We start from the raw sequence: 24,228 nt of genomic DNA, 5'->3' as shown, positions 1-24,228 counted from the left end.
GCTACAGGTGGGAATGTACCTCGACTGTACCTGAACTATTTCCTCTTTAAATTTCCAATTTTTGCCTGCCAATCTTTGATTACAATTTACCCGGGCCAGATCCATCTCATCCCACTGAAATTTGCCTTCCAACAATTAAGTATTTTTACTCTAGATCGCTCCCTGTCCTTTTCCATCGCTAATCTAAGCCTTATGATACTATGATCACTGTTCCCTAAATGTTCCCCTACTGACACTCGCACCACGTGACCCACCTCATTCCCTAGAACCAGATCCAGCAATGCCTCCTCCCTCGTTCGGCCGGAAACATACTGATCAAGAAAATTCTTCAGAAATTCTTCCCCCTCTCTGCCCTTAACACGGTTATTATCCCAGTCTGTATTAGGATAGTGAGTTCAAATCGCACCATAGCAGCTTTAGAATTTGAATTCAGTTTGATAAAAGAATGGAAATTAAACGTTTTTAATCCAAGTTTACTGACTTACAAGACCTGTAAGATAACCATTGCACCAACATACCCAATATAGATTCGGGCCTTTGAGTTTTGACAAGTCACAGTTTCTGTAAACGGATTGTGCTGCACAGTTTGAAGCTCAGAGTTCTCTTGGGGCTGCAGCACTGACCACAGCTGGCTGTGAAGGATGCACACCCTGCCTTTCACGGTGTAATTGAAGATACCAACTTCACCTTTGATCGGGTGGAGCGAGCGCAGATCTCAAAATGGAAGAATCAACGCGGGACAGGAGTGAGGAATTCTGCAACTTTCAGCCTCCCGGCCCGATTCTGACTTTTAATAACATCAGCTACGTGGTGAATGTCAGAAGAGCTCTCTGCGTCAGAGGACAGGAGAAGGAAATCCTGCGCGGGGTCAGGTAAACGCGGCAGTTTCACCTTTCTCTGTGTGTGTGCTCACACAGCCCGGCCCTGCCAACACTGGCACTCACAGCTTCTCAGACCCAGCCACCGCACAAAGTGATCTGGGCAGCGATTTATCCTGTACTGTGGCAGGACCCGGGGGTGCAATAAAGTACCCGAAGAGAATATCTCTCGAAAGGCAGGTTGAGTTTGCAGCATCTGAGACATAGGCCTTGGAGAGGGTTCAGAAAAGATTAACGATGAGAAATGTGGAGAGGCTGGGGTTGTTCTCCTTGGAGCAGAGAAGGTTGAGAGGAAATTTGATCGAGGCGTTCAAAATCATGAGAGGTCTGGACAGAGTAGATAGAGAGAGACTGTTCCCATTGGTGGAAGGGTCCAGAATCAGAGGACACAGATTTAAGGTGATTGGCAAAAGAACCAAAGGCGATGTAAGAATAACCTTTTTTAGGCAGCGAGTGGTTAGGATCTGAAATGCGCTGCCTGAGAGGGTGTTGGAGGCAGACTCCATCGTGGCTTTCAAAAGGGAATTGGATAAGTACCTGAAGGAAAACATTTTGCTAGGCTCCGGGGAAACGGCGGGGGAGGGGGACTGGCTGAGGTGTTCCTGCAGAGAGCCGGCACGGGCTCAACGGGCCGAATGGCCTCCTTCTGTGCTGTACAGTGGGATGAGGGCAGAGTTAGCTAAAGTAGACTGGGAACACAGACTAAACGGTGGCACAATTGAGGAACAGTGGAGGACTTTTAAGGAGCTCTTTCATAGTGCTCAACAAAAATATATTCCCGTGAAAAAGAAGGGCGGTAAGAGAAGGGATAACCAGCCGTGGATAACCAAGAAAATAAAGGAGAGTATCAAATTAAAAGCCAATGCGTATAAGGTGGCCATGGTTAGTGGGAAACTAGAAGATTGGGAAAATTTTAAACGACAGCAAAGAATGACTAAGAAAGCAATAAAGAAAGGAAAGATAGATTACGAAAGTAAACTTGCGCAAAACATAAAAACAGATAGTATAAGCTTTTACCGATATATAAAATGGAAGAGAGTGACTAAAGTAAATGTTGGTCCCTTAGAAGATGAGAAGGAGGATTTAATAATGGGAAATGTGCAAATGGCTGAGACCTTAAACAATTATTTTGCTTTGGTCTTCACAGTGGAAGACACAAAAACCATGCCAAAAATTGCTGGTCACGGGAATGTGGGAAGGGAGGACCTTGAGACAATCACTATCACTAGGGAGGTAGTGCTGGACAGGCTAATGGGACTCAAGGTAGACAAGTCCCCTGGTTCTGATGAAATGCATCCCAGGGTATTAAAAGAGATGGCGGAAGTTATAGCAGATGCATTCGTTATAATCTACCAAAATTCTCTGGACTCTGGGGAGGTACCAGCGGATTGGAAAGCAGCTAATGTAACGCCTCTGTTTAAAAAAGTGGGCAGACAAATGGCGGTAACTATAGGCCGGTTACTTTAACATCTGTAGTGGGGAAAATGCTTGAAGCTATCAATAAGGAAGAAATAGCGGGACATCTAGATAGGAATAGTGCAAACAAGCAGACGCAACATGGATTCATGAAGGGGAAATCATGTTTAACTAATTTACTGGAATTCTTTTAGGATATAACGAGCATGGTGGATAGAGGTGTACCGATGGATGTGGTGTATTTAGATTTCCAAAAGGCATTCGATAAGATGTAACACAAAAGGTTACTGCAGAAGATAAAGGTACACGGAGTCAGAGGAAATGTATTAGCATGGATCGAGAATTGGCTGGAGAACAGAAAGCAGAGAGTCGGGTTAAATGGGTCCTTTTCGGGTTGGAAATCGGTGGTTAGTGGTGTGCCACAGGGATCGGTGCTGGGACCACAACTGTTTACAATATACATAGATGACCTGGAAGAGGGGACAGAGTGTAGTGTAACAAAATTTGCAGATGACACAAAGATTAGCGGGAAAGCGGGTTGTGTAGAGGACACAGAGACGCTGCAAAGAGATTTAGATAGGTTAAGCGAATGGGCTAAGGTTTGGCAGATGGAATACAATGTCGGAAAATGTGAGGTCATCCACCTTGGATAAAAAACAGTAAAAGGGAATATTAGTTGAATGGGGAGAAATTACAACTTGCTGCGGTGCAGAGGGACCTGGGGGTCCTTGTGCATGAAACTCTTTTGAGTTAACCTGCAAAACATAAAACATGTATCCGTGCCACCCGACCTGGATGACACACACAAGACATTTACAAGGCCCTTTTTTGTTTTTTTTGGGGGGTTTTTTGTGGTTTTTTTTTTTTGGCACTAAAATCAAATTTTTCCTTTTTTCCAGTGCCCCCTATAAAAGGAGAGGGGGACACTAAAAGCACCGGCAATTAAAACAAATTAAACTTTAAAACGTAAAATCAAATTAAAATTTGGTTGCCGGGCGTGATGATGCACTCCAGTCCCTCCGGTGCCCACCTCTCGCGGTCCTTGTGCATGAATCCCAAAGAGTTAGTTTGCAGGTGCAGCAGGTAATCAGAAAGGTGAATGGAATGTTGGCCTTCATTGCGAGAGGGATGGACTACTAAAGCAGGGAGGTCCTGCTGCAACTGTACAGAATATTGGTGAGGCCGCACCTGGAGTACTGCGTGCAGTTTTGGTCACCTTACTTAAGGAAGGATATACTAGCCTTAGAGGGGGTATAGAGACGATTCACTAGGCTGATTCCGGAGATGAGGGGGTTACCTTATGATGATAGATTGAGTAGACTGGGTCTTTACTCGTTGGAGTTCAGAAGGATGAGGGGTGATCTTATAGAAACATTTAAAATAATGAAAGGGATAGACAAGATAGAGGCAGAGAGGTTGTTTCCACTGGCCGGGGAGACTAGAACTAGGGGGCACAGCCTCAAAATACGGGGGAGCCAATTTAAAACCGAGTTGAGAAGGAATTTCTTCTCCCAGAGGGTTGTGAATCTGTGGAATTCTCTGCCCAAGGAAGCAGTTGAGGCTAGCTCATTGAATGTATTCAAGTCACAGATAGATAGATTTTTAACCAATAAGGGAATTAAGGGTTACGGGGAGCGGGCGGGTAAGTGGAGCTGAGTCCACGGCCAGATCAGCCATGATCTTGTTGAATGGCGGAGCAGACTCGAGGGGCTAGCTGGCCTACTCCTAATTCTTATGTTCTTATGTTCTTATAAATGCAAGTCATTCTTTTTTTCGGGGGTGAGCCAGAAACTCAACATTTTGGATTAGATTGGAGAGGTGGATGAAAGAAAAGCGATTGAAGACATCTAGAAAGAGGGTGAGTGAAAGCGATTTGGATCATTTGATCGTGCATCACCTGGTGAATAAAACTGCTAAATAATTCCTAGAAAATCACAGAATGGTTCCGTAAGAACATAAGAATTAGGAACAGGAGTAGGCCATCTAGCCCCTCGAGCCTGCTCCGCCATTCAACAAGATCATGGTTGATCTGGCCGTGGACTCAGCTCCACTTACCCGGCCTCTCCCCATGATCCTTAATTCCCTTATTGGTTAAAAATCTATCGATCTGTGACTTGAATACATTCAATGAACTAGCCTCAACTGCTTCCTTGGGCAGAGAATTCCACAGGTTCACAACCCTCTGGGAGAAGAAATTCCTTCGCAACTCGGTTTTAAATTGGCTCCCCCGTATTTTGAGGCTGTGCCCCCTAGTTCTAGTCTCCCCAACCAGTGGGAACAACCTCTCTGCCTCTATCTTCTCTATCCCTTTCATTATTTTAAATGTTTCTATAAGATCACCCCTCATCCTTCTGAACTCCAACGAGTAAAGACCCAGTCTACTCAATCTATCATCATAAGGTAACCCCCTCATCTCCGGAATCATCCTAGTGAATCGTCTCTGTACCCCCTCCAAAGCTAGTATATCCTTCCTTAAGTAAGGTGACCAAAACTGCACGCAGTACTCCAGGTGCGGCCTCACCCTATACAGTTGCAGCAGGACCTCCCTGCTTTTGTACTCCATCCCTCTCGCAATGAAGGCCAACATTCCATTCACCTTCCTCATTACCTGCTGCACCTAACAAAAGGTTACTGCAGAAGATAAAGGTACGCGGAGTCAGAGGAAATGTATTAGCATGGATAGAGAATTGGCTGGAGAACAGAAAGCAGAGAGTCGGGATAAATTGGTCCTTTTCCGGTTGGAAACTAGTGGTTAGTGGTGTGCCACAGGAATCAGTGCTGGGACCACAACTGTTTACAATATACATAGATGACCTAGAAGAGGGGACAGAGTGTAGTGTAACAAAATTTGCAGATGACACTAAGATTAGTGGGAAAGCGGGTTGTGTAGAGGACTCAGAGAGGCTGCAAAGAGATTTGGATAGGTTAAGCGAATGGGCTAAGGTTTGGCAGATGGAATACAATGTCGGAAAATGTGAGGTCATCCACCTTGGGAATAAAAACAGTAAAAGGGAATATTATTTGAATGGGGAGAAATTACAACATGCTGCAGTGCAGAGGGACCTGGGGGTCCTTGTGCATGAATCCCAAAAGGTTAGTTTGCAGGTGCAGCAGGTAATCAGGAAGGCGAATGGAATGTTGGCCTTCATTGTGAGAGGGATGGAGTACAAAAGCAGGGAGGTGTTGCTGCAACTGTATAGGGTATTGGTGAGGCCGCATCTGGAGTACTGCGTGCAGTTTTGGTCACCTTACTTAAGGAAGGATATACTAGCTTTGGAAGGGGTACAGAGTCGATTCACTAGGCTGATTCCAGAAATGAGGGGGTTACCTTATGATGATAGATTGAGTAGACTGGGTCTTTACTCATTGGAGTTCAGAAGGATGAGGGGTGATCTTATAGAAACATTTAAAATCATGAAATGGATAGACAAGATAGAGGCAGAGAGGTTGTTTCCATTGGTGGGGGAGACTAGAACTAGGGGGCACAGCCTCAAAATACGGAGGAGCCAATTTAAAACCGAGTTGAGAAGGAATTTCTTCTCCCAGAGAGTTGTGAACCTGTGGAATTCTCTGCCCAAGGAAGCAGTTGAGGCTAGCTCATTGAATGTATTCAAGTCACAGATAGATAGATTTTTAACCAATAAGGGAATTAAGGGTTACGGGGAGAGGGCGGGTAAGTGGAGCTGAGACCACGACCAGATCAGCCATGATCTTATTGAATGGCGGAGCAGGCTCGAGGGGCTAGATGGCCTACTCCTGTTCCTAATTCTTGTGTTCTTATGTTCTTACCTGCAAACTAACTTTTTGGGATTCGTACACAAGGACCCTCAGGTCCCTCTGCACCGCAGTATGTTGTAATTTCTCCCCATTCAAATAATATTCCCTTTTACTGTTTTTTTTCCAAGGTGGATGACCTCACATTTTCCGACATTGTATTCCATCTGCCAAACCTTAGCCCATTCGCTTAACCTATCTAAATCTCTTTGCAACGTCTCTGTGTCCTCTACACAACCCGCTTTCCCGCTAATCTTTGTGTCATCTGCAAATTTTGTTACACTACACTCTGTCCCCTCTTCCAGGTCATCTATGTATATTGTAAACAGTTGTATAGTGCCATTCATGATTTCAGGATCTCTCATGCGCTTTACAGCCAATGGAGTACTTTTTGGAGTGTAGTCACTGATGTAATGTGGGAAACGCAGCAGCCAATCTGCACACAGCAAGCTCCCAAAAACAGCAATGTAATAATGAGCAGATAATTTGTTTTTGTTATGTTGATTGAGGGATAAATATTGGCCAGACACCAGGTTTTGTAGGAATCTAGAAATTGTTGAGCTGCTTTATTCACCAGGTGATACACAAGCAAATGATCTGAATCGCTTTCACTCACCCTCTTTCCAGACTCCTTCAATCACAAGAAGGCCATGCCTGGGCCCCAAGCTCTGGAATTCCCTGCCTAAACCTCTCTACCTCCTTCAAGACACTCCTTAAAATAGACCTCTTTGACCCAGCCTTTGGTCACCTGCCCTTATTTCTCCTTATGCGGCTTGGTGTAAAATTTTCCATCTGATAATACTCTTGTGAAGTGCCTTGGGACATTTCACTATGGTAAGGGCGCTATATAAATACAAGTTGTTGTTGTAGTGCCATAGGATCTTTTATGTCCACCTGAGAGGGTAGATGGGGCCTTGGTTTAATGTCTCATCCGAGAGAGGGCACTCCCTCAGCACTGCACTGGGAGTGCCAGCCGAAATTATCTGCTCAAATCTCTGTTGTGGGACTTGAACCCACCACCTTCTGACTCAGAGGTGAGTGTGCGACAAGGTATGGTTCATAAGGTCAAACTGCCTCATTACCTGCATTGTTAGGTGCTTAGTTGTGATAAAATAAATTCCTGAATAAATCGACAATTCTGCTGATAAGAATCTGCATACTATATGGGAGTCAGGTGAGAACACGAACCTCACCTGTGAATCTGAAAATAGGTCTAAAGGTTGTCAATTGCTATTTTAACTATTTTTGGACCTACTTTCCCTTGTCTTCGAGTTGCAATGAGTTGATGTTCAATATGAGGCTGTGTGATAATGGGATAGGGAATGTGTATTGTTGGACATAGTCACTCACTGTGCCTCCCTTATTTCAGTGGGATGATGAAACCGGGAATGAATGCTATCCTTGGACCAACTGGAAGCGGCAAGACATCGTGAGTCACACAACAACAGTCATGAAGTATCGTAGTTCTACTAACTACCAGAATGTTTCTTGGCTCTGGTTTAAAGTCTGTCTCTCCTTTTTTACAGGCTTCTAGACGTGTTAGCAAGCCGGAAGGACCCAAGAGGGTTCAAGAGAGGCCAAGTTTTACTGAATGGCCGACTCGTGGAATCTAACTTCAATCTACAGTCTGCTTATGTGGTGCAGGTGAGTTACTACCCAGTGTAGGGTACAGTTCGAGTTAAATCCTTCTTCATTGATGACTCTTCTGCCAGAGTTGAAAAAATACAAGACCACCCAGTACATCAGTAAGAATCAGGTACAGTGTCGATTAATACACTTCCCCTAATTTGAAAATTAAGGATTGCATATTAACTCAAGTGAGGACCACAAACTTGGTTTGGATGAAGGAAAACCATTTGGTTTCAACCTTCCAATTTACTAACCCTTCACCTTTCCATTATCGTGGCTAGCTATTTCTTAAATGGGTGCAGTATCCTTGCCTCAGCCAACATTTCTTACAACTGTTGGTACATGTGGAGATTCGTGGCCTTTTAACTCATCCAGCTCACTCCATTATTAAGGTGCCAGCTCAGAACCCATGAGACATTCATATTGCAGCAATCCTCCATCACCCCTGCCCTTCCGGTCACTCTTTGCCCCTGCAGCCAGTGAGAGGCCGGCTGCTTGGGGCCTGCGCACTTGGCTCATGACCGCTACATTCAGGCACCTGAACTCTTCTATGTTCAAATCCATGGGTTAGAAACATAGAAACATAGACAATAGGTGCAGGAGCAGGCCATTCGGCCCTTCGAGCCTGCACCGCCATTCAATGAGTTCATGGCTGAACATGCAACTTCAGTACCCCATTCCTGCTTTCTCACCATACCCCTTGATTCCCCTAGTAGTAAGGACTACATCTAACTCCTTTTTGAATATATTTAGTGAATTGGCCTCAACAACTTTCTGTGGTAGAGAATTCCACAGGTTCACCACTCTCTGGGTGAAGAAGTTTCTCCTCATCTCGGTCCTAAATGGCTTACCCCTTATCCTTAGACTGTGACCCCTGGTTCTGGACTTCCCCAACATTGGGAACATTCTTCCTGCATCCAACCTGTCTGAACCCGTCAGAATTTTAAACGTTTCTATGAGATCCCCTCTCATCCTTCTGAACTCCAGTGAATACAAGCCCAGTTGATCCAGTCTTTCTTGATAGGTCAGTCCCACCATCCCGGGAATCAGTCTGGTGAACCTTCGCTGCACTCCCTCAATAGCAAGAATGTCCTTCCTCAAGTTAGGAGACCAAAACTGCACACAATACTCCAGGTGTGGCCTCACCAAGGCCCTGTACAACTGTAGCAATACCTCCCTGCCCCTGTACTCAAATCCCCTCGCTATGAAGGCCAACATGCCATTTGCTTTCTTAACCGCCTGCTGTACCTGTATGCCAACCTTCAATGACTGATGTACCATGACACCCAGGTCTCGTTGCACCTGCCCTTTTCCTAATCTGTCACCATTCAGATAATAGTCTGTCTCTCTCTTTTTACCACCAAAGTGGATAACCTCACATTTATCCACATTATACTTCATCTGCCATGCATTTGCCCACTCACCTAACTTATCCAAGTCACTCTGCAGCCTCATAGCATCTTCCTCACAGCTCACACTGCCACCCAACTTAGTGTCATCCACAAATTTGGAGATACCACATTTAATCCCCTCGTCTAAATCATTAATGTACAGTGTAAACAGCTGGGGCCCCAGCACAGAACCTTGCGGTACATAGAAACATAGAAAATAGGTGCAGGAGCAGGCCATTCAGCCCTTCTAGCCTGCACCGCCATTCAATGAGTTCATGGCTGAACATGAAACTTCAGTACCCCCTTCCTGCTTTCTCGCCATACCCCTTGATTCCCCGAGTAGTAAGGACTTCATCTAACTCCCTTTTGAATATATTTAGTGAATTGGCCCCAACCACTTTCTGTGGCAGAGAATTCCACAGGTTCACCGCTCTCTGGGTGAAGAAGTCTCTCCTCATCTCGGTCCTAAATGGCTTACCCCTTATCCTTAGACTGTGACCCCTGGTTCTGGACTTCCCCAACATTGGGAACATTCTTCCTGCATCTAACCTGTCTAAACCCGTCAAAATTTTAAACATTTCTATGAGGTCCCCTCTCATTCTTCTGAACTCCAGTGAATACAAGCCCAGTTGATCCAGTCTTTCTTGATAGGTCAGTCCCACCATCCCGGGAATCAGTCTGGTGAATCTTCGCTGCACTCCCTCAATAGCAAGAATGTCCTTCAAGTTAGGAGACCAAAATTGTACACAATACTCCAGGTGTGGCCTCACCAAGGCCCTGTACAACTGTAGCAACACCTCCCTGCCCCTGTCCCCCACTAGTCACTGCCTGCCATTCTGAAAAGTACCCATTTACTCCTACTCTTTGCTTCCTGTCTGACAACCAGTTCTCAATCCATGTCAGCACACTACCCCCAATCCCATGTGCTTTAACTTTGCACGTTAATCTCTTGTGTGGGACCTTGTCGAAAGCCTTCTGAAAGTCCAAATACACCACATCAACTGGTTCTCCCTTTCCACTCTACTGGAAACATCCTCAAAAAATTCCGAAGATTTGTCAAGCATGATTTCCCTTTCACAAATCCATGCTGGCTTGGACCTATCATGTCACCTCTTTCCAAATGCGCTGCTATGACATCCTTAATAATTGATTCCATCATTTTACCCACTACCGATGTCAGGCTGACCGGTCTATAATTCCCTGTTTTCTCTCTCCCTCCTTTTTTAAAAAGTGGGGTTACATTGGCTACCCTCCACTCCATAGGAACTGATCCAGAGTCTATGGAATGTTGGAAAATGACTGTCAATGCATCCGCTATTTCCAAGGCCACCTCCTTAAGTACTCTGGGATGCAGTCCATCAGGCCCTGGGGATTTATTGGCCTTCAATCCCATCAATTTCCCTAACACAATTTCCGGACTAATAAGGATTTCCCTCAGTTCCTCCTTCTTACTAGACCCTCTGACCCCTTTTATACCAGAGTCAGCAGACCATCAGAGCCATGAAGCAACAATTCTGATGCCTGGGCAGTTCTGGTGGCTTCCTGCAACACAGCCCAGAAAGGTTGTTCCACATGACAACAGCAACAACAACATTTAGATAGTGGCTTTAACTAGTAAAATGTCCCAAAATGCTTCACAGGAGCATTATCAAACCAAATTTGACACCGAGCCAAATAAGGAGATATTAGGACAGATGACCAAAAGCTTGGTTAAAAAGATAGGTTTTAAGGAGTGTCTTAAAGGAGGAAAGAGAGGTGGAGAGGTTTGTTGTAAGCTGCATAATGTTTTTCTGCAACGAGGATAACACATGGAGTCATCATTGAACAAGGACTCTAATGTGCTGAGGTAGATCAAACCAATGGGATGATGGTGAGAACATAAGAACATAGGAAATAGGAGCAGGAGTTGGCCGTACAGCCCCTCGAGCCTTATATCAACCCCACTTTCCCGCCCGATCCCATGAGGATTGAGGAGCAAAGTCCAACAGTTACCTGTAACAGAGCTCACTTCAGCTGGACAATTCCTGCTCCCCTGCATTAACAGTCATGTCCAACATCTCTCCCACTATGTCAGCTCTCAAGTAAACTGAATCTTTTCAAAGGCATAACATTGACATTTATGTCAATGAACATTGCAGGGTCAGCAGCTACTACAGGACCATGTTGTACACACAAAAATTTCAAAAAGCAATATCTAACTGGCTAACTGATGTGTCCCTTGTACCTGTCTGAAGTGCTCTCTTCATCATCATCATCATAGGCAGTTCCTCGGAATTGAGGAAGACTTGCTTGCACTCCTGAAGTGAGTTCTTTGGTGGCTGAACAGTCCAATATGAGAGTCGCAGACTGTGTCACAGATGGGACAGATAGTCATTGAGAGAAGGGGTGGGTGGGACTGGTTTGCTGCACGCTCTTTCCGCTATCTGCGCTTGATTTCTGCATGCTCTCAGTGTTGAGACTCGAGGTGCTCAGTGCCCTCTCGGATGCACTTCCTCCACTTAGGGCGGTCTTTGGCCAGGGACTCCCAGGTGTCAGTGGGGATGTCGCACTTTATCAGGGAGGCTTTGAGGGTGTCCTTGTAACGTTTCCGCTGCCCACCTCTGGCCGTGAAGGAGCTCCGAGTAGAGCACTTGCTTTGGGAATCTCGTGTCTGGCATGCGAACTATGTGGCCCTGCCCAGCGAAGCTGATCAAGTGTGGTCAGTGCTTCAATGCTGAGGATGTTGGCCTGGTCGAGGATGCTGATGTTGGTGCGCCTGTCCTCCCAGGGGATTTGTAGGATCTTGCGGAGACATCGTTGGTGATATTTCTCCAGCAACTTGAGATATCTGCTGTACATGGTCCATGTCTCTGAGCCAGGAGGGCAGGTATTACTACAGCCCTGTAGACCATGAGCTTGGTGGCAGTTTCGAGGACCTGGTCTTCAAACACTCATTTTCTCAGGCGGCCGAAGGCTGCACTGGCGCACTGCAGGCAATGTTGGATCTTGTCATCGATGCCTGCTCTTGTTGATAGGAGACTCCCGAGATATGGGAAGTGGTCCACATTGTCCAGGGCCGTGCCATGGATCTTGCGGGGGCAGTACTGTGTGGCGAGGACAGGCTGGTGGAGGACCATTGCCTTACGGATGTTTAGCGTAAGGCCCATGCTTTTGTATGCCTCAGTAAATATGTCGACTATGTCCTGGAGTTCAGCCTCTGTATGTACGCAGATGCAGGCGTCGTCCGCATACTGTAGCTCGATGACAGAGATTGGGGTGATCTTGGACCTGGCCTGGAGACGGCGAAAGTTGAACAGGTTCCCACTGGTTCTGTAGATTAGTTCCACTCCAGCGGGGAGCTTGTTGACTGTGAGGTGGAGCATGGTGGTGAGAAAGATTGAGAAGAGGGTTGGGGTGATGACGTAGCCCTGTTTGACCCCGGTCCGGACGAGGATTGGGTCTGTGATGGATCCGTTGGTAAGGATCACGGCCTGCATGTCGTCGTGGAGCAGGCGGAGGATGGTGACGAACCTTTGGGGGCATCGATAACGGAGGAGGACGCTCCAGAGACCCTCGCGGTTGAGTGTCAAAGGCCTTTGTAAGGTCGAAGGCGGCCATGTATAAGGGCTGGTGCTGTTCCCTGCATTTTTCCTGCAGCTGTCGTGCTGCAAAAATCACGTCCGTTGTGTCCCATAGGGGATGAAATCCGCACTGTGACTCCGGGAGGAGCTCCTTGGCCACGGGGAGAAGACGGTTGAGGAGGACTCTAGCGACGACTTTCCCAGTGGCTGAACCAGGGAGATTCCTCTGTAGTTGCCGCAGTCGGACTTGTCCCCTTTTTTAAGATGGTCACGATCACTGCATCTCTGAGATCTCCCGGCATGCTCTCCTCTCTCCAGATGAGAGGGATGAGGTCTGCGATGGATCCGTTGGTAAGGATCACGGCCAGCAGTGCCTCTCCGCCATACTTCAATGCCTCAGCAGGGATTCCGTCCGCACCCATAGCCTTGTTGTTTTTAAGCTGTCTTATGGCTTTTTCTACCTCGTGCAGTGTTGGGGTCTCGGTGAGGCGGTGGCGGGTAGCATGCTGCGGGATGGAGTCGAGAACCTGCCTAGTGTTTCTAGGAAGTGCTCCCCTAGTGGCTGCAGCATGGGAGGTGAAAGGTTGCTGCAGCTCAGTCAAGGTATTCATGGTCAATGGCGTCTCAGAGCTTAGGTTTGGCTGCAGATTCCTGCAACTGGGGCTCAATATTCCTTTTGCCATTTATTAACACGATTAAACTGCAGCACCCCTCATTTGAAGATGTGTTTGTGTAACAGCTCTGGACTGGACCAAACTCAGGTGGTCTGTATATGAGCAATGGTCGGTGAGATTGAAGCTCTTTGAGGGTAGATAAACCAGTCCAGGCAGTGCAATCAGCCTTATTACAGGAAAAGAGAGCCAGACAAAGACAAATCTGGAAGTCTGGAAACAAAGCTGTGATAATATTGTAAAGTGCTTCGGTAACAAATTCCACTCTCCGCTATTTTAACAGAAGGTATTAACCCATTTATTTAAAAGCGATGAATACTTCCATTAAACTAGCAAAGAGAGGAATTTCCAGGGTAAAGGTTTAAGAGTTTGAGGTAGTCGTAAAGCAATAGAATGTGTAGGATTATCAACTTTATCACAAGACACAAAGATCAAAGATAAAAACTTCAACCTTAAAGGCAAACAAATCTAATGAGGAAGTTGAACAAAATAGTCAGACAATGTAAGTGAATTTTGAACAGAAACCCAGGTCGCTTGAAATTGCTTTAAAGGAAGGACTTTTATTTTGATCTTTGAACTCTACTTTTTATGTTAATTATTGTTGAATGAAACTTCTTATCTTTAATTCAACTACTGAAGTTTAAAAACTTATCCTTACCTACGGTATGATAATAAGAAAGAAAGTACTGTGATTTATACAGCGCCTTTCACATCCTTAAGGACGTTTCACAATGCTTCATAGCCAATGAATTACTTTTGAAGTGCAGTCACTGTTAGACAGATGCGAGAACTCGTCTCCACACAGCAAGATCCCACAGATCGCAATCAGGTCAATGAACAGTTCATGTGTTCTGATGGTTGGTTGAAAGGTGAATATTGGTCAGGACACCAGGAGAACTCCCTGCTCATCTTGAAATGATGTCACTGGATCTTTAACATGCTCCGAAATGGACAGTCAGAGCTTTGGTTTCACACCTCATCCAACAATGCAGCACTCCCTCAGCACTACATTGAAGTGTCAGCCTAAATAATGGGCAGCAGGTACTTCGTTGGCTGTAAAGCACTGGTCATGAAAGGCACTATATAAATCCAAGTCTTTCTAAGGGAAATCAAGGGTATGGGGGATTGGGTGGAAAAGTGGAATTGAATTAAAAGGATATTCCAATTTTAAAATGTATGATGTGTACAACTTTTGAACAATGCATAAATGACAACTTTCTTCAATATCAGGATGATATTTTGATGGGAACATTAACTGTGAGGGAAAATCTGGAGTTTTCTGCTAATCTTCGGCTATCTAGAAAAGAATATACATTCGAGGAGAAGCAACAGAAGGTGAATAGAGTCATCAATGAACTTGGATTACAAGACTGCGCCAATACCAAGGTATGTTTATACAGAATTACATAGATTTACAGCACAGAAACAGGTCTGATAGAGGACCACCATTCTTTATATAACTTTCATAAATTTACTCTGACTTAGAGGCATGACACTCATGTTATATTATATAATAATACCCTGTGTTTCACAGAGTTCTAAAAATCCTCTGTACATCATATTACATGATCTGCATTCAGTGCACCATTTTAATACTATTTATGTAATAATACATCCTGTTTTACACAGGTGCTACACTTTGATGTAGATATTCTAATGCTGTTTACAATTCTGTTTTATTTTATTTCAGTGAGGGGCGCAATTTCCCTTTTTTATGCCATATTTCTCATATCTTTATATCACATATTTCAAGGGCAGAGTTGGATGGTGAAAGTGGGCAGGTCTACAAGCAGAGCATCGGAAAGTTGCACGATGAGAAAAGTGTGGATTGGAGTTGGAGTGGCAGAGGGGGAGAAGTTGGGTGGAGGCAAATAACGGAAAATGGTCCTGGTGTTCGATAGGGTGTGGGCAGTGAGCTTTGCTCAGAGTTGAGCTCCACTCTGCACCTTTGCATTTAGCCGGAGGGGACAGCCAGAGGGATAGATGGTCATGGCCACCTAGGTGATTGTGGGAAACAAAATGGTTGGCTTCACTTTTGTCAACATTAAGCTGGAGGACACATTGGTTCATGCAGGTGCTGATGTGCAGTTGGAGATGGTGGTACCAGTCAGGTTGAGGGAGGAGGTAGCAAGATAGAGCGGAGTGTGTTTGTGTTGTTTATTTTGAGTTAACAATCTATGGTCGTAATGCCAGATTGGCACAGAACTCATTCGAGGGGTCTCTGGTGGAGAGCGGAAGCGTTGCAGTATTGGGATGGAGCTCATCACCTCGCCCACCCTGCTCTTCTTAGATGAGCCGACCACAGGACTTGATGCCAACACGGCCAGTTCCATCATGTGCCTGCTTCACATGTAAGTCTTCATCTGAGTCCACAACTCCTGACCTTAAACAGCACAAGCCAATCAAAACCCACATTTCAATATCATTCCATAATTTATTCCTTCCCTCTGGCCACAGCGTGTCAAGTGAGCGAAAGTTTAATCATCTTTATTGGCATTTGTTTTTTTTCATGAATGTGTCAAAAGCGAAACCTTTCAAACTTCTGCAACAAATTCTGTTCATTCTTCATTTTGTGATTCGGCTTTTCAGTCGGGACCTTAAACAGGAGAAGCCACTTTAAAAGAGAATCTGGTTTCCTGCTATTGTCAGGTTGAATGCACCAATATCTCGATTAGACTCGCTTTCAGTCCATCTCTTAATATTTGGCCCAATCATTTCACATTGAATCATTTCATTTCCGTGTTGTAAATTCCTCTGATTCTATGCGGTCACGAAAATAAATCGGCCTCTTCATCGCAGTAAATGGTGTTGGATGGATTCTAAAGGACCTTACAGAGAATGCACTTTAACAGCATTTATTCTATAGCCTGGAGCCCCATTATACTCTTATTATAATATCCAATGTGTTTTACGAACCAAATCTTTACTATTGTGTCCAACTGACCCAGACATAATTGGCTCTTTATGGAAATGAGGGTCGACAGTACTCTATGTATAATATATAACAAAATAGCATTGCCTCATTATCCCCGACATCGCAAGATGTCTTCATTTACATTTCAAACAGCCACGTGCACATCAATCATGGGACCTAGTTATAGTTATTTCGCACCTGCTCTTTATCATTACATAAACAAAGCGACTATGCCCATGAAGATATGTACAATGACATGTGTTGATGATCAGTTCCCACTGTCGTGATTCACTCAGTCCTGAATGTTCTTCCGAATCAACCCTCCTGAGATGTAGCTCAGATGAATAGAAACTGATTTTGTAATTATAGGTTGTCCAGAAATGGGAGGACCATAATATTCTCAATCCACCAGCCTCGGTATTCCATCTACAGATTATTTGATTATATAACCTTGATGAGCAAAGGAGACATCATATATCAAGGTCCAGGTGGAGAAACCATCAACTACTTTAAACACCTCGGTAAGGAAGTTGCATTTAACGTATGGATTAAGGCTCATCTGGAGAAGAATTTCCCCCTTCCTCTTGAACTAAGTTCTCTAAAGCGCTCCCAGGATCAGTCAGCCTCCCTGTTTTTCCTATATTATCCCCTTTTACATTTCAAAGGCTGAATGATGAGCTGGTAGCAGCCAGCACTCAGCTCAAGGCATTTCTGTGCAGGGTCATTATATCCAGTGTTTCTGTTCAGAGCAAGTAGAAGGGCTGCAAAACATGAGCTTTGTCAATGCAATATCAGTATTGGTTGTGAATTGGCCAGATTGGACCCAGTCTACTCCAGGTCTTTTGGTGACCGGTTTTAATTCATTCATGAGTCTTGGAAAATGGAGCAAAATCAGTTCTAGTGATTAACTTGTCCAGTAGCCCAAATTGCTCAAGGTAGCCGACCGATTCCAATGACCACTTCCCCAGGGACTGTGCTCAGTGCGCGCTGGCCATTTACAGATCTGACATGCTCAGGTAGAGCTGAGCAGTTTCGCTCAATGTGCAAATTAGGGATTCGACGAATGGGAGTAAGCCCATGGCACTAAAGGACGTTCATTAAATCAGCGAAGAGAATGAGAGGAGGTGATTCAGTCGTTGGTGAATCAGCAATTTCATAGCAGTTTACAGCAAAGGAGGCCGCCCATTGTGTCCACGCTGACCAACAAGATGTGAGCCAGCGTAATCCCACTTTCCAGCTCTCGGTCCGTAACCCTGAAGGTTACGGTACTTCAGGTGCACATCCAAGTACTTTTTAAATGTGGTGAGGGTTTCTGCCTCTACCACCCTTTCAGTGAGTTCCAGACCCCCACAATCCTCAGTGAATAAATTTCCCCTCAAAACCTTCCACCAATTACTTTAAATTTATGCCCCCTGGTTGTTGACACCTCTGCTAAGGGAATAGGTCATTTCAAGCCACTATATCTAGGCCCCTCATAATTTTATGCACCTCAATGAGGTATCGCCTCAGCCTCCTCTGTTCCAAGGAAAACAAACCCAGCCTATCCAATCTTTCCTCATAGTAAGTTCTCCACTCCCGGCAACATCCTCATAAATCTCTTCTGTACCCTCTCCAGTGCAATCACGTCCTTCCTATGATGCGGTGACCAGAACTGCACGCAGTACTTCAGCTGCGGCCTAACCAGTGTTTTATACAGTTCAAGCATAACCCCCCTGCTCTTCTGTGCTTCGGTTAATAAAGGCAAGCATTCCGTATGCTTTTTTAACCATCTTATCTACCTGGCCTGCTACCTTCAGAGATCAGTGGACATGCACTCCAAGGTCCCTTTGTTCCTCTACACTTCCTATGATTTAATGTGTATTCCCTTTCCTTGATAGCCCTCCCCAAATGCATTACTTCACAATTCTCCGGATTAAATTCCATTTGCCACTGTTCTTCCCATCTAACAAGTTTTCTTCTTCATTATCAATCACACAGCCGATTTTAGTATCATCTGCAAACTTCTTAATCTCTCTCTATATTCAAGCCTAGATCATTGATGTATACCACAAAAAGCAAGGGACCCAGTACTGAGCCCTGCGGAACCCCACTGGAAACATCCTTTCAGTCACAAAAACATCAATCATTACCCTTTGTTTCCTGCCTCTGAGCCAATTTTGGATCCAACTTGCCACTTTGTCCTGGATCCCATAGGTTTTTATGTTCATGACCAGTCTGCCATGTGGGACCTTATCAAAAGCTTTGCTAAAATCCATATACACTACATCATACGCACTGCCCTCATCGACCCTCCTAGTTACCTCCTCAAAAAATTAAATCAAGTTTGTCAGACACAACCTTCCTTTAACAAATCCATGCTGACTGTCCCTGATTAATCCATGGTCTTTCTAAATGTAGATTTATCCTGTTCTTCAGTATTCTTTCCAATAATTTTCCCACAACTGAGGTTAAGCTGACTGTCCTGTAATTACTCAGTCTATCCCTTTCTCCCTTCTTAAACAAAAGATACAATGTTAGCAGTCTAGTGATTTACAGTGGTCCAGAGCCTAACCATCTCTCTCGGTTATCGCAGGGGCCTGGCTTCAAATTCTGCAATTACAACCAACGGGAAAACCCAACTCAAGGTACAAAGTAGTTTTCATAACATGAATTTGAGCCTCAAACCTGTAAAATCACAAGCACTCCATCAGACGATAATCCCAATGCCTTGGCTTCCATGAAATAGACACGGGACGATGCACGGAGCTGGAAACCTCACCGAGTGACTGGGGAACAAGCCAGCAACACTTCTACAGTCCTCAACACTCCTACAATGGATTCATCTTTTGTTTCCTAGCTTCTGCCATTACCATCTCAATTTGGCCCATCATCTCTTTTGTCTCTCAAATCTCTTCTGCCATTCACCCTTCCCAGACCTTCCCTTTTGTTCTTGCCCCCCTTACCTTTCAGTGCCCCCTGCACTTCCTTAAGAATGTCCTTTAGTGCCACGGACATTTTGAACTTTTTCCAGTTCTGACGAAGGGTCATCAACGTGAAATGTTAACTCTGTTTCTCTCTGCAGATGCTGGCTGACCTGCTGAGATTTCCAGCATTTTCTGTTTTTATTTCAGTTTCAAGCATCTGCAGTATTTTGCTTTTGTACTTGTACAAAGTATCTGTCAGCCAATTTTTATCTATACCCGATTCTGCAAACCTCTCTCACAGGCTCTGGATATAACATCACTTTTATCCATCAGAATTTCATCAATGCAAACTCGCATCAAATTGCCCAGAAGTTCACCTTCTTTTCAGATTCTCTCTCCCTCCTCTCCTGAGGTCATTGGTTTAGATCAGTCCCACAAGCACCAAACCAATACCTACATTTAAAAATTCACCTATTTATTGAACATTGCCGAACACCCAGCGAGACTTGGTCAACCTTCAATAACCAGCTGGCATAGATTTAAAGTAATTGGTAGAAGGATTAGAAGGGAGTTCAGGAGAACTTTGTTCACCCAGAGAGCCGTGGGGACCTGGAACTCACTGCCTGAAAGGGTGGTAGAGGCAGAAACACTCATCACATTTAAAAAGTACTTGGATATGCATTTGAAGTGCCGTAACCAACGGGGCTACGGAGATTAAGTTGGATTGTTCTTTTTCGTCCAGCACAGACATAATGGGCCGAATGGCCATCTTCTGTGCCATAATAACTGATTTAATTTGATTCAATTGCTGATTTTCTAATTTTAAACTTAATTTATAATTATCGTATATATTATTTAATTTTGTTTTTATTATACGGATTTTACTATTGTATACTCCTTATTGTGTTATTTACAATGTCATTTGAATTGCTTTTTTTGTTTTTTTGCCTGTGTCTATCTGCGTGCGCATTTTGGCTGCCGCCTCAGACCCGAGCCTTTAACCTCTTTTTACACTTCCTTCTCCCGCTTTTTCTCTTTCCTCAATTGGTCAATATCTAACGTGTTGGAAAATTGTTGTGAAGCACCTTGGGACGTTTTACTATGTTAAAGACACTATATAAATAAAAGTTATTACAAATTTCGACAATTCTAACTCTTAAATGGAACAGGCATCCACCGGGCTTCCTTATGCAAATATCTGAGCTGTAGCTGGTAATGTCTGTACCTTGTTGATTTACAGGATATGAATGTGAACTGTACAACAATCCTGCTGATTTCTTCTTAGATGTCATTAATGGAGCAATTTCATCTTGCAATGAAAACCCCAGTCCAGGTAAATAGTTGAGGACCAAGATTTACTGATGATTATCTTTCAGCTGCATGTACCTAACATGGCATCTAATTTAATAACGTATGGAATGAAAGAGAGAAGAAAAACAACAGTGAGAGGGGGGAGAATTACCTAATCTATACTAGTCAGCAACACAAAAGGTTAACCCTGTCACTGTTTCAAGTTAAACTATACTGCAGGAGCCAGAGGTACAAACTGGTGAAAGGCACCACACAAGTCATGTCACAAGTGCAAGCCATGACTTTCACCAACAAGAGAGAGTCTAACCACCGTCCCTTAACATTCAACGGCATTAGCCGAACTCCCCACCATCAACATCCTGGGGGTCACCATTGGCTAGAATCTTAATGGACCAGCCACAGAAATACTGTGACTACAAGAGAAGGTCAGAGGCTGGGTATTCTGCGGTGAGTGTCTCACCTCCTGACTCCCCAAAGCCTTTCCACCATCTACAAGGCACAAGTCAGGAGTGTGATGGAATACTCTCCACTTGCCTGGATGAGTGCAGCTCCAACAACACTTGAGAGAAACTTTACACCATCCAGGATAAAGCAGCCGTTTGATTGGCTCCCCATCCACCACCTTCAACACTCACTCCCTCCACCACCGGCGCACCGTGGCTGCAGTGTGCACCATCTACAAGATGCACTGCAGCAACTCGCCAAGGCTTCTTCAACAATACCTCCCAAACCCGCAACCACTACCACCTAGAAGGACAAGGGCAGCAGGCGCATGGGAACACCACCACCTCCACGTTCCCCTCCCAGTCACACACCATCCTGACTTGGAAATATATCGGCCGTTCCTTCATCGTCGCTGGGTCACAATCCTGGAACTCCCTCCCTAACATCTCTGTGGGAGCACCTTCACCACACGGACTGCAGCGGTTCAAGGCGGCGGCTCGCCACCACATTCTCAAGGGGCAATTAGGGATGGGCAATAAATGCCGGCCTTGCCAGCGACACCCATATTCCAGGAATGAATTTTTTAAAAGTTGTTGTCAGTTGTCTGGAAGCATTTCATCACAAAGAGTGACTGGTACATGGAATGGCTCCTGGGTAAATTGTGGAGGTGCAAACTTAAGCCATTCACAAGGCAGTTAGGGGACAAGTCCGACTGCGGCAACTACAGAGGATTCTCCCGGTTGTCAGCCACTGGGAAAGTCATCGCTAGAATCATCCTCAACCGTCTTCTCCCTGTGGCTGAGGAGCTCCTCCCAGAGTCACAGTGCGGATTCCGTCCATTACAGGGTACAACGGACATGATCTTCACGGCACGACAATTGCAAGAGAAATGCAGGGAACACCACCAATCCTCGTATATGGCCTTTTTTGATCTCACTTTGACACTGATAACGACAAGGGTCTATGGAGCGTCCTCCTCCATTTCGGTTGCCCCTAAAAGCGCGTCACCATCCTCCACCTGCTCCATTGACGACATGCAGGCCGTGATCCTGACCAATGGATCCTCCACAGACGGACTGGGGTCAAGCAGGGCTGCGTCATCGTACCAACCCTCTTCTCGATCTTCCTCGCTGCAATACACCATCTCACGCTTAACTTGCTCCCCGGTAGAGTGGAACTAAACTATAGAACCAGTGGAAACCTGTTCAACCGTTGTCGCCTCCAGGCTAGATCCAAGACAGTCCCATCCTCTGTCGTCGATCCACAGCACGCGGAAGACGCTTGCGTCTGCACACACTCAAGAGGCTGAACTCAAAGCCAGTGTCAACATTTTCACCGAGGCGTACGAAAGCACGGGCCTTACACTAAACAGCCGTAAGACAAAGATCCTCCACCAAGCTGACCCCGCCAGAGAGCACTGCCCCCCATCAGTCATCAAAATCTACAGCACGGCCTTGGACCGCTTTCCATACCTCGGCAGCCTATTATCAGCAAGGGCAGACATCGACGACGAGGTCCAACACCGCCTCCGGTCACCTGAGGAAGAGTATGTTTGAGGATTAAGCCCTCAAATCTAGTCCCAAGCTGGTCTACAGGGCTGTAGTGATACCTGCCCTCCTGTATGGCTCAGAGACGTGGACCATATAAAGGAGACACCTCAAATTGCTGAAGAAATACCACCAACGATGTCTCCGCAAGATCCTGCAAATCCCCTGGGAGGATAGACGCACCAACATCTGTGTTCTCGATCAGGCCAACATCCCCAGTACTGAAGCACTGACCACACTTGATGAGCTCCATTCGGCGAGCCACATTATCTGCATGCCCGACACAAGACTCCCAAAGCAAGCGCTCTATTCGGAACTTCTACACGGCAAGTGAGCCCCAGGTGGGCAGAGGAAACATTTCAAGGACACCCTCAAAGCCTCCTTGATAAAATGCAACATCCCCACTGACACCTGGGAATCCCTGGCCCAAGACTGCCCTAAGTGAAGGAAGAGCATCCGGGAGGGCGCTGAGAGCATGCAGAAAACAAGCGCAGGCAGCGGAAAGAGCGTGCGGCAAACCAGACTCCCCACCCACCCTTTCCTTCAACGACCGACTGTCCCATCTGTGACAGAGACTGTAAGTCCCGTATTGGACTGTACAGTCACCTGAGAACTCGCTTTTAGAGTGGACTGCCTATGATGATGAGTTATTACTTATAACGGCACAGCTGCAACCCTTTGGCCTTCTATTCATCACCATACTTCTGCAGCTGTCAATGTGCTCAACCACTTCCTCTCTTACACCTGTAGAGTCCCATGTCCTGAGTAAACCTTTTCCTCTTTCTAATCCCAGTCGTTCCCCTTAGTATGGCCCTCACCTTGGCTCCCTCCATCCCAGGAGGCACAGATTTAAGGGTATCGAGCATGTAACTGGTTTAGCTGTCTATCACAAGATCTGGCTGGACCACATCGAGTGGGATCAGACTTCTCTCTCCTTTTGCCAAAACTGCTCCTGGGAAGCAAACAAGAAACCCAGACCTTTTTTCTCTCTACTACTAACCCTTTCAGTAAACGCCTCTCCGTTGTGTTTAAATCAGTTCATAACCTCACCCCTCCCCCTCCCTATATCTGTAACCTCCTCCAGTCCTGCAACACTGACCCCCCCCACCCCCAAACTCCGTTCCTCTGACTCAGGCCTCTTGTGTACCCCATCCCTTCACCCTATTAGTGGCCGTGTCTTCAGCTGCCTTGACCCCACCCTCTGTAATTCCTTGCCTAAACCTCTCCCCATGCCTTGCTTCCTTTAACACCCTCCTTAAATAAACCCACATCTTTGGCCACTCCTCTAAAAATGTCCATCTTTGTGATGAGCCTTGGAGTGTTTTTCTACAAGGCAGTAGATAGATACAAGTTGCGTTGACTTATCGTGAGCAATGCCACTAGGTCAGTCAGTGTAGTATATGAATATAGAAACTTGTTTTTTCTTTATTGAAGACGTCGAGATCACTTCTCTCACAACCGTGGATCCCAGCACAGAAAATAATCTCCTGGTCCATCATTTTCGACAGTCTACTTACTATCACCAAATCAACAAGGAACTGAAGTCCTTGACCGTGCCAGATGTCTCAAAGTTTTCAATCAAAATAAAATCTTCATATGCAACTCCGTTCTACTATCAGGTAGGTGCAAATGTTGTGTTTTTTCCTGTTAGATGTAATATTAAATACAACAGGTAGTGTAACAAACATATTGCTATACATTTAATTGTACCCATGTTACCTGAGCTGAATATTTTAAGTTATGGTGATTCAGCCTATAGGCAGTTAATTTCCAAGGCTACATTATCACCA

At 45.3% G+C, this 24,228-nt stretch overlaps 1 protein-coding gene across 1 annotated transcript in view; it reads left to right on the top strand.

The window, feature by feature from the left end:
• Window positions 1–720: 720 nt before the first annotated feature.
• The window catches only part of LOC139235159 (broad substrate specificity ATP-binding cassette transporter ABCG2-like), a 35,560-nt gene continuing 12,052 nt past the window's right edge, over window positions 721–24,228 (top strand). The window contains exons 1-8 of the mRNA XM_070866378.1: window positions 721–872; window positions 7,438–7,497; window positions 7,595–7,712; window positions 14,550–14,705; window positions 15,513–15,670; window positions 16,603–16,754; window positions 20,377–20,469; window positions 23,873–24,057. Of these exons, the coding sequence (XP_070722479.1) occupies window positions 721–872; window positions 7,438–7,497; window positions 7,595–7,712; window positions 14,550–14,705; window positions 15,513–15,670; window positions 16,603–16,754; window positions 20,377–20,469; window positions 23,873–24,057 (1,074 nt within the window). The remainder of the gene's footprint in view (window positions 873–7,437; window positions 7,498–7,594; window positions 7,713–14,549; window positions 14,706–15,512; window positions 15,671–16,602; window positions 16,755–20,376; window positions 20,470–23,872; window positions 24,058–24,228) is intronic.

The sequence above is a fragment of the Pristiophorus japonicus genome, chromosome 22, assembly GCF_044704955.1.
Source record: "Pristiophorus japonicus isolate sPriJap1 chromosome 22, sPriJap1.hap1, whole genome shotgun sequence".
In the NCBI taxonomy this organism is placed as follows: Eukaryota; Metazoa; Chordata; class Chondrichthyes; family Pristiophoridae; genus Pristiophorus; species Pristiophorus japonicus.
The sequence above is the reverse complement of the archived record's forward strand: the minus strand, read 5'-3'. Positions and strand labels throughout refer to the sequence as shown.